General features: G+C 59.2%; 1 protein-coding gene across 1 annotated transcript; it reads right to left on the bottom strand.

Moving 5' to 3' along the window:
* Nucleotides 1–8,471: 8,471 nt before the first annotated feature.
* Nucleotides 8,472–9,407, bottom strand: LOC123948138 (repetitive proline-rich cell wall protein 1-like). The gene is made up of 2 exons (XM_046014608.1): nucleotides 9,208–9,407; nucleotides 8,472–9,111 (listed from the first exon to the last, which is right to left on the bottom strand). Exons 1-2 carry the CDS (start codon nucleotides 9,405–9,407, stop codon nucleotides 8,472–8,474), a joined length of 840 nt encoding a protein of 279 aa, XP_045870564.1.
* Between the last annotated feature and the right edge of the window lie 959 nt (nucleotides 9,408–10,366).

The raw sequence follows: 10,366 nt of genomic DNA, 5'->3' as shown, positions 1-10,366 counted from the left end.
GCTCTATCCCGACGGTGGCTCCGGACAGGACCGCTGCCCCACGTGAGCTCCTCTGTCCCACTCCGGTCCCCCAGCCTCTCCCACCAGGGGCCTGAGGCCCCCGAACCAGGGGACGTGTGGGTACCTGGGAGGTCTCGGGGCTGCCCCACCTCGGTATGGACTCGGCTCCTTGGCTCGGGTCGGCAGGTGGCTCCCTGCCCGCCCCTCCGGCCCCCCCGCCCAGTCCACCCTCTAATCCCCTCGTGTTCCCAGGCCAAGCCAGTCTCTGGAATTACCTGTAACTGGAACTGGGGAGCCCGGCCAGGGGCCGCTTAACTGAAACACATCCTCGAGGCCCGGAGGCCTGGCAGACGTGCTCCCGGGGAACGAGGCCCAGACGCAGCCCCAGGCTGGCGGCCTCCCGGAGGCCCAGAACGTCGTCTTGCGGGAAGTACGGGCAGAACCAAGGGCTCAGACGCCACAAATTATAACCTAGTGGTCCCCAAGCTTCAGGGCAAGTGGGGAGGGACTCATATCAACAATCCGCGAGACTCCGGGGAAGGTGGCCACCGCAGGTGAGCGCATGGGACACCCTGTCTCCCTGACCCAGGCTCCCCTCCGAGGGCCACCCGGCCCCAGGCAGCACCGTGGCCGACCCTCTCGCCTCCCGGTGACCCTTCCCCTGCAGACAGGACCTCCACGCCACAATGACAGCATCTAGGGACGAGATGCTGCTCACACCACCTGAAGACTCCTGGGGGGTCCCATTGAGGGGCCGGGGTCGAACAGGGTAACCGGGAGCCAAGGGCAGGGAGCCTGCCCCTCCCAGGGGGCCTGCGATGAAGCCCCTTCTCCCATCTCAGTCTGACGCCAGTTGGAGGCCTGGAAACTGTCCTCATTCGGGAACCCAGGGACCCAGGCACGAGTGTGTGGTCTGAGCCAGGAGCGACAGGGATTAGGAAACCAGAGCCAGATGGGCCCGGCGGCCCATTATCCATTTCCCTGTGGGGCCAAACAGGCTGGCACGGAGCCCTGAGGAAACCCAAGGACAGGGGCCCCCTCGCAGCCCCCAGAGGCAGCAGTTTTCCATAACAGGCTTCCTCTCTCCTGGTGGGATTCAGAGAAAATCCTGGCCCCGCAATGGCCACCCGGCCCAGCCCCTCCTGCCCTGAGCATTAGAGGCAGGAGTCTTCCCTGGGATTGAGAACGTGGGGTCCTCCCCTGAGACTGAGCAGCTGGGGTCCTCTACTGAGATGGGGATGTGGAGTCCTCTGCAGGGACTGAGAAGGTGGGGTCCTCCCCTGGGACTGAGAACGCGGGAGCCCACTACCGGGGCCTGAGAAGGGCAGCCCTGCGCGTCCTATGTGTGGGGACAGCTGCACTGACCTGAGGCCCAGAGGTCTGAGCCAGACACTCCTGGCCCAGCGTGGGGTGTCGGGTGGCACCCTGAGGAGCAGTGACATCAGGCCGCTGGGCACGGGACAGAGGCTCAGAGCACGTCGGGGGAAGAAACCTGCAGAAGCAGGCGGTGAATGCATCAGGCCGGGGCGACCAGCGTCACCCCACTGCCCCCAGCAGAATCTGGGCCAGCTTCCCACGCTCAGCGCGACCGTCAGAACCCTGCTCAGCGGCCAGCTGGGCTTCCTCTCTGTGGTCGTGGCATGGCTTACAGGTGAGTCAGTGGGACGCAGGCTCTGCTCCGTACGGGACGGAGATGCCCATATCGGGCCACGGGCACCTGGTACGCCGAGACACAAACCCCATCACCTCTACCGCGGGGACAGACGTGCCCCTGGAAGTGTCCCGTCTCCCCGGGGCCCGGGGGGGACACAGCCCGGCCCAGCAGCAGTGGGAGGTCGTCGAGGAGATGCTGACTGCCCGTCCCCAACAGGTGGACCCCCAGCACGGGGCCGGGACACCCAGAGCCTCCCGGCCAGGCCCCACGCCCAGCAGTGTTTACCCTGACGAGACACCGTCCCTGAGGATTGCATGAACTCACCACAGGGAGACCACAAAGACGTCACGAAACAGCCTGAAGTGACTGTCCCACCGCTTTCTGTCCACAAACCTGACTCATCAGGAAGGGGGGCTGTGGGGGAGGGGAGGAAGCCTCACACCTGCCGGAGAGACCTAAAGATAGCAGGTGTGTCCCCAGCCCACCAACACCCCGTTTTGAGTCACCTGGTGTCGAGGTTAATTTTATGTGTCAACAGGGCTAGGCCATGGTATCGCTGAAACGCCAGTCTAGATGCTGCCGTGAAGGCCGGTTTTATGTGTGAATCCATCACCCTTCGTGGTGTGGGTGGGCCTCGCCCAATCAGTTGAAGGCCATCGGAGAAAAAACACAGACGTCCCACAAGAGGATAAACTTCTGTGTCCAGATGGTCTTTGGTCTGGAGCAGCAACATCAGCTCTTCCCTGATGTCCAGCCTGAAGCCCCCCACAATTCCTTCAGATCTCTGTCTCTCCCTCTCTCTCTCATATATACCTACATGTACCCTCTCAGACCCTACGCCCAAGCCCAGCTCCACAGCTCTGGCCGAGCCTGGTCAGGCAGATGGAGAGTGCGCCCAGAGACATCATGGGTTCTCACCCCATGGGCACCCAGGGAGACCCCAGCCCCAGCCAGCCACGGGGACAGAGCCCCTGGCACGTGAGCGTCTGAGGACCCAGGAGCAGGAAACAGCATGCCAGCCGCGCCCATGTCCGCCCGTGTCCTCCCCAGGACATCAGAAGGGGGAACTTGGACCCCACTGCGTGCCCACGACACGCACCTTCAAAGATTCTGAAAGATCTGGGGTGCGCAGGCCCAGGCCCCACAGCCGCCTTTGGGCATCACCCCCCCTCGAGATCTGACCAAGTGTCACACCCTTGCCCTGACTATTGTCCTCCCCACACTGGCCGGAATATGTCCCACTGCTGGCCTTTTTGCTCTAAGTGCCTTGCGGGCGACTGCCTACGTGGCCTCCTCAATGGGCCATCGGGATGTGCTCAGTGACTTTGCTTCCGGGGAGCTGCGCGGTGGTAAAGAGAGGAAGGGGGGAAAGGAGGGAGGATGGGGGTGGGTGGATGGACGGGTGGACGGACGGGTGGACAGGTGGACAGATGGATAACTGAATGGTTGGATGGATGGATGGATGGATGGATGCATGGACGGGTGGACGGACAGGTGGACAGGTGGACAGATGGATAACTGAATGGTTGGTTGGGTGGGTGGACAGATGGGGGGTGGATGGGTGGACGGATAGGGGGATGGGGGATGGGTGGGTGGACAGATGGATGACTGAATGGTTGGATGGATGGGTGGACAGATGGGAGGTGGATGGGTGGACAGATGGATGACGGAATGGATGGATGGATGGATGGGGCGGTGGATGCGTGGGTGGGCGGGCAAAGGGGTCTGTGGCTAGATGAGTGGTAAAGAAATGACATCTCCGGGCTGATGGGGTGCGCCCTCTGTAGCAGTCCCCAGAGCTCACACGTCGCGATGCCTGTCATCTACAGGCAGTGGCCAGGCGCTGAGCTGCCACAGGTCCTGGAAGCCCCCACGGTTGGGGAGGCTCGGCCTCACATCACTCCATCCTAGAGTGAGGAAGCCACGGGTGGGGAGGTGAACCATCACCGTGAGCTCTCGAGCCAGAGAGGGGCAGAGCCGTACAGTGGCTCCCGGGACCGTCTCTGCCTTGAGCCCACGGTGTCCACGGAGCGACAGAGCCGTGGCCATGTTTCGCAGAGGGCTGACGGCGGCTCTTTGGAGAAACCCTGTATGAGTAACAGGAAATCAGATGTTCCTTTCCGGGTGCCATCGAGTCCCGGGGGAAGGCTCGTGAGGAGCCCCCAAGGACAGCGCCCTGCGCCCTCCCAGCCCCTAGGGAAGTCACTTTATGAATTTGCAAGGCGGTTGGATGGTCTGTCGTGCTCCCGCACACCACCCTGGGATCCCCGACGTCCTCGCTCAGCTCTCCTTTCGCGTGGAAGCTTCACGCGTGTGACGTTCTGTGAGTCGGAGCGAACGCACCGCGCCCCCGACTCCCGCTCCCTCGGCCTGCTCAGCCCTCCTCCCTCAAGACCCCCGCAGTCACCGGCGTTGTTTCGCTGTCATTACAGTTTTGCCTTGAATACATCTTTATGATTACTTTCAAATCTCTAATTGCCAAAATAATGTTAGCATGTCGTGTTCCTCCTATAAATTACGGCTACGGTTTTGTGAGACACTCCTGATTTCTGCTCTGGAAAATTCAGGACAAAATTTCATCGAATAGCTGCAACTCAAAATATTTTAAAATGGCTTTACTGGGGTGTAGCTCGTACGCACACGCCGAGCATGCCTAGGGTCCAGGCCGTGGGTTGGACATAAACACACACCTGAGGCAGTCGCCACGGTGAGGCGACCCTGCGTGCGGCCGCCACCCGTGAAAGACGCCGCGTGCCCCTTCCCGGCTCGAGAGGTACCTCCGACCTCTTTTCTGACCCTACAGGTTGGTTTGCCTCTCCTGGGAGAGGGAATCCAGCACACATTTGAGGAAGACCAATGAGCCGGCTAGGACTTGGGCTGAGCATCGCATCTACAACCGCGTTCGGGCAGAATCCGTCTTACCGACCCCGCGTCTTCCAACCCGCAGACGTGGTCTGGCTCTCCCCGGCTCAGGCCTTTCGTTTCTCCAAGCAGCATGTGCCGCTCCGTTGCAGGGCCTTCCGCGTCTACTGTCAGATTTTTTTTCAGTATTTTATGTTTTTCACGCTTTTGAAAATGGGGTTTTTATTTCGGCATTTGATTGTTGCCAGATTATAAAAATATAATTGATTTTTGTACATTTCTCTTACGCTACCTACAAGCTTGATAACCTCATCCACTAATGATAGCAGCTTTTTGGAGATTCTAGGTTTTCCACGTAGAAGGTCACGTCACCTGTGAAGAAGTCTCACTTCTTCCTTCTCATTCCTTCCGGAGCCCGCCGTGGCTTCCGGCACGCGTCGCCCAGACAAGGTCTGAGCCTGGGTCCCGGTCACGTTTCTGCTTTCAGGGATAAGCACTCGGTCATTAAGTACGGTGTCAGCTGTGGCGTTTCATAAATGCCCTTTCTCAGGCAAGTCTTTTCTACTTTAAGTTTGCTGACAGTTTGTATAGGAATGGGTGTTGAATTTCGCTAAATGGGCTTTCCCGGCATCTGATGAGAGGGTTATATGGCTTTTCCTGTTGAGTCTGGTAACACGGTGACTTGCTGACTTTGACTTCTCAACAGCCTTGCACCGCTAGATCAAAACCCAGTTAGGCATGATTGTCACGTGGTTAGGTTTGATTTGCCGAAGTTTAATTCAGAATTTTTGCAACTATGTTCATGAGGGATGTTGGTCTATAGTTTTGTTCTACTGCGCCTCTTTGTGTGGGTTTTGGCATCAGGATAATTAATACGGCCCCGGAGAAAAGGGCGGGAAGCGTTCCTTCCGTCTTGATGTGTCTGGAAGAGCCTGCCCAGCACCGGTCTTGTTCCCTCCCTAAATGTTCGATGGGTTTCACTAGTAAAGATGAATCTGGGCCTAGAGCTTTATTTGTGGGAGGTTTTTAGGTTTGTTTTCTCTTTCTTGAATATAAAGAGCTTTTCAAATTACGTCAGCTTGAGTAAGCTTCGGTAAATTATGTCTTTCAAGAAATCTCTCCAGGGGCGCCTGGGGGACTCAGTGGGTTAAGTGTCTGCCTTTGGCTCAGGTCATGATCCCAGGGTCCTGGGACTGAGCCCCGCGATCAGGCTCCCTGCTCCATGGGAAGCCTGCTTCTCCCTCTCCCACTCGCCCTGCTTGTGTTCCGTCTCTGTCTCTCTCTCTGTGTCAAATAAACAAATAAAATCTCAAAAAAAAGGGGGGGGCACCTGGGTGGCTCAGTGGGTTAAGCCTCTGCCTTCAGCTCAGGTCATGATCTCAGGGTCCTGGGATCGAGCCCCGCATCGGGCTCTCTGCTCAGCAGGGAGCCTGCTTCCTCCTCTCTCTGCTTCTCTGCGTACTTGGGATCTCTGTCCAATAAATAAATAAAATCTTTAAAAAAAAAAAAAGAAACCTCTCCATTTCATTTCAGTTGCCACATTTACGGGCAGGAAGTTGTTCATGATGTTCCCTTTATCGTCATCCCAGCGTCCGTGGCTCTGTAGTGACATCACCTCTGGCTCGTGGTGTTCTTGTGTCTTCTCTGTTTCCTCTCAGTTTATCAATCTCACTGATCTTCTCAAAGAACCAGCTTTCCAACTCACTGGTCTTCCTCACTGATTTCTTCATTTTGTTTTCTGCTTCATCTTATCTGAGGTATCCTTTTCTTACTCTGGGTTTCATTAGCTCTCTTTTTCTGTTCTAATTTCTCAAGGTGGAAGTCATGATGTCATTGACGCAAGACCCTTCTCTCTTCCCCTCTGTTCTCTTTAGTCCTACGCATCCCTGAAACCCTGCTTTTGTGGCGCCCCACAAGTTGTGACGCGCCTCCTTCCGGACGCTCAGTGTCTGGGGACCCACTTGCCCCCTCACCTGCTCTGTAGTCTCGCTCCAGCCCTTGCACCCTGGGCTGAACCAAAAATCCACCCTGTATCAATTACTGTCCCAACAGAAAAAGGAAGCCACACTGGGTGTTTCAAACAGAGAGAATTGGTTACTCAGGTGCTGGAGGCTGGAAGAGCAAGCGAAAAGGGGCCCTGAGGCACTGACATTAGCAGCAGCAGAAAACAGCTTCCACTCCCATGGCTGGGCGGTGGGCCGCCGCAGATAGGGCCCCGCGGGGTTTGGCATGGCTGGTGGGGGGAGTGCCCAAGAGAGCTGGGGCAGGAGGGGCTCCGGTAAAGCTGGAAACGGGAAGGAAATGCATTCCTGCTCCCGCCTTTCAATGGGGACTTCCCGAAGCTGGAAATGTAGTTCGCAAAGTCCCCGCTACATGTATCAGTCGGCTGTCGCTGCGTAACGCCCAACCCCAGTGGCTTCAGACAGTACGTACTGGGCAAATAGTTGATGGGTGGTAGATGGACAGACGGACGGACGGATGGATGGACAGACGGATGGATGGACGGACGGACGGATGGATAGATGGACAGATGGACAGATGGACGGGTGGACAGATGGACGGACAGATGGAGATACATAGATAACAGAAATAGGTAAGGGGACGACCGTGTGTATGTGGTTAATATACATACATGTATTGTTCTAGTGAGGCCCACTGAGAAGACCTACACCCCCTGAGCAGCTGACCACACCCAGGACCCAGGTCTTGGTTTTTATTATTTTTATTTTTTACTATAAGTAGCCTCCACACCCAACGTGGGTCTTGAACTCATGACCTGAGATCAAGAGTCGCACGGCCTCCAACTGCGCCGGCCAGACGCCCTGGCTCTTGGCTTTTAAATACCATACTCAGTAGAAGGAACCAGGGCTCCTTGGAGGAGGCGTTGAGCTTCTAGACAAGGAAATTATCAGATAAACCTGGAGTGTCCTGTGGCGGCAGAAAACAAGGAAGTGTTCAAAGAATGATGGAGGCACGTCAGAAGGGCCCAGGAGGCCACCTGGGGCCGCACCCAAAGGCCGGAGCTGGAGCAATTTAAGCAAAAAAATTAGTAGCTGTAAAATGAGATTATCACCTGGAGAATAAAACAAATATCAATGAGCCCACTGTGATACAAATGACCGGACGAGTAAACACGTGAGAAGGAACAGCTCACTCTTGGGGAGGAATCCCAGCTCCAGCGCAGGAGAGAGGGAGGGAGAAGTCGGCACCACACCCCGTGGGACGGTCGCTGCGGCGTCCACGGACCCGTCCTGCCATCAGCGGGCCCACGTCCAGAGAGAAACAAGTTATAGATTCAAAGTCACCTCCTACAGATATTCATCTGTTCAAAAGTAGAAAAAAGGTAAATTAGTCAAGAAGTAGAAAAATGGCAAGAAGCAGGGGCGCTTGGGTGGCTCAGTCAGTTAAGCGGCTGCCTGGGGCTCAGGTCCCGACCTCGGAGTCTGTGGCCGGGTCCAAGTCTGCTTCTCACTCTCCTCCTGCCTCTCCCCCTCTCGTGCTCTCTCTCAAATAAAAGCATAAAACCTCTTGACAGGAAAAACGGTAAGAAGTAGCTGAAGTGGTAGAGAGACCCGGCAGACACCCCGTCACCCCCGTGGGGGAGGTGAGCCCTGTCAGGAGCCCATCGTCACCCTGGTCACCCCCACGGGTGTGGAGCCCCGAGAAGGGCACCTTGCTTCTGCCAAGCTGCCACTCGGCCCTGAGAACTCATCCGCCGGACGCCAACGGACGGACCTTCTACGAGACGCCTGCAGTTCTGCTGAGAAGCATCAAGTCGGAGGGGACACGGTCGGAGGGGACACGGTCAGAGGGGACAAGGTCGGAGGGGACACGGTCGGAGGGGACACGGTCAGAGGGGACACGGTCGGAGGGAACAAGGTCGGAGGGGACACGGTCGGAGGGGACACGGTCGGAGGGGACACGGTCAGAGGGGACAAGGTCGGAGGGGACACGGTCAGAGGGGACAAGGTCGGAGGGACAAGGTCGGAGGGGACACGGTCGGAGGGGACACGGTCAGAGGGGACAAGGTCGGAGGGGACAAGGTCGGAGGGGACACGGTCAGAGGGGACAAGGTCGGAGGGGACACGGTCAGAGGGGACAAGGTAGGAGGGGACACGGTCGGAGGGGACAAGGTTGGAGGGGACACGGTCGGAGGGGACACGGTCAGAGGGGACAAGGTCAGAGGGGACAAGGTCGGAGGGGACACGGTCAGAGGGGACAAGGTCGGAGGGGACACGGTCAGAGGGGACAAGGTAGGAGGGGACACGGTCGGAGGGGACAAGGTTGGAGGGGACACGGTCGGAGGGGACACGGTCAGAGGGGACAAGGTCAGAGGGGACAAGGTCGGAGGGGACACGGTCAGAGGGGACAAGGTCGGAGGGGACACGGTCAGAGGGGACAAGGTCGGAGGGGACACGGTCAGAGGGGACAAGGTCGGAGGGGACACGGTCAGAGGGGACAAGGTCAGAGGGGACAAGGTCGGAGGGGACACGGTCAGAGGGGACAAGGTCGGAGGGGACACGGTCAGAGGGGACAAGGTCGGAGGGACAAGGTCGGAGGGGACACGGTCAGAGGGACAAGCAACGAACAAGGAGCTGCCGCCCAGCAGAGGAGCCGCGACTGGGAAAGGGCCCAGTGGAGCCCAGAGCTGAGCCTCGCAGGCCGTCCTGCCCGATCAGGCCAGCACTTACGGACGTCGTGTGTCTCGCGGCCCGGCTGCCCTCACTGCTCCAAGAGGAAAGCACCGGCGGGAAGCTGGGGAGCCGGGGGGCCACACGGCCGTGAAGGAGATACTGCTGGGTCGACGGATACGGGCCAACAGCAGCTCTGTGGGCAGGAAAAGCAAATCCACGCCCAGGAAAACTGTGGGGACCGGCTGCTGACCGTCCATGCTGGACAGGGACCTGGCCACCGGGGAGTGGCCCTGTGGTCAGCAGGGGGGCTGTGTGTTCCGCTGTGCAGAGCCTACAACCTGCCCGAGGGCCACTTTGTTCCTGGGCCACCGAGCGAGCCCCGGGGAGATGCAGAAAGAGGTGCTGGGCCCCTCGGACCTGGTCATCCCACCGCCAACCACCGTGGCAGACACCCACACGGGACACCAAGGGCTCTGCCCACCTCCAGAGGCCCGTCCAGACCCCCCTCTGCGGACCTCCCGGTCCTGGGCTCACGACACTGTGTTCCAGGGCCGGGGACACTCCGCCAAATCTGCTTCAGCCACTCTGGGAACCAGCGCAGAACCGGACGTCAGCCCCGCCGCAGTCCAGGCAAGCAGTGAGCAAACCCAGGCCACAGCTTTGTCCTCAGGGACCATCGCCCCAGCGTCGGCAGTGTGCCCGGCCGGCACCCACGGGCACACCCTGGGGGACGTTCTGACCCCTGGGGGAGGGTCACCGGAGGGCAAACCCTCCTCCCCCCACCAATGGACCACAAAGAAGTAGCATTTGCCACTGCGGGGCCCGGCCCCGGGGCGAGTGACCCCCGCACCCCACCAACCTGCTCAGGGCCGCGTCGGCCCCGCACGCCCCCACCCCCGCGGATCCCTGAAAGACAGCGAGGCTCGATTCTGTGCCTCAGACTCTGCTCTCGTGCAGCTCGCTCCCTAGGGTCACACCCGCATGACCCCCGAGAACCAGGCCCCGGGCCTCGGCCAAGGGACCACAGAAGGCTGCGGGGGAGTCCCCGGCCGGGGATGCAGGCAGGGGCGCCACCGCGGCTACTGCCCTCGCGTGGTCTTCCCGGACCTCCGGGAGCCGCTGCCGCACTCGTCCTCCTCCGCGGCCCGTCGGAGCTCCACGGGGCTCTGCAGCCGGCCCGCAGCGTGCTGGGCCACGGGCCCCGCTCCCCAGGCAA

The sequence above is a fragment of the Meles meles genome, chromosome 8, assembly GCF_922984935.1.
Source record: "Meles meles chromosome 8, mMelMel3.1 paternal haplotype, whole genome shotgun sequence".
Classification (NCBI taxonomy): Eukaryota; Metazoa; Chordata; class Mammalia; order Carnivora; family Mustelidae; genus Meles; species Meles meles.
Note: the sequence above shows the minus strand (reverse complement) of the source record. Positions and strands in the feature narration are given on the sequence as shown.

Excerpts from the sequence above, each read along its gene's own strand:
- LOC123948138 (XM_046014608.1), bottom strand. The coding sequence starts at position 9,407 with ATGGACGGTCAGCAGCCGGTCCCCACAGTTTTCCTGGGCGTGGATTTG. Across the intron at positions 9,112-9,207 it reads CCGCGAGACACACGACGTCC|CTCCTTGTTCGTTGCTTGTC; the intron begins GTAAGTGCTGGC and ends GCTGGGCGGCAG.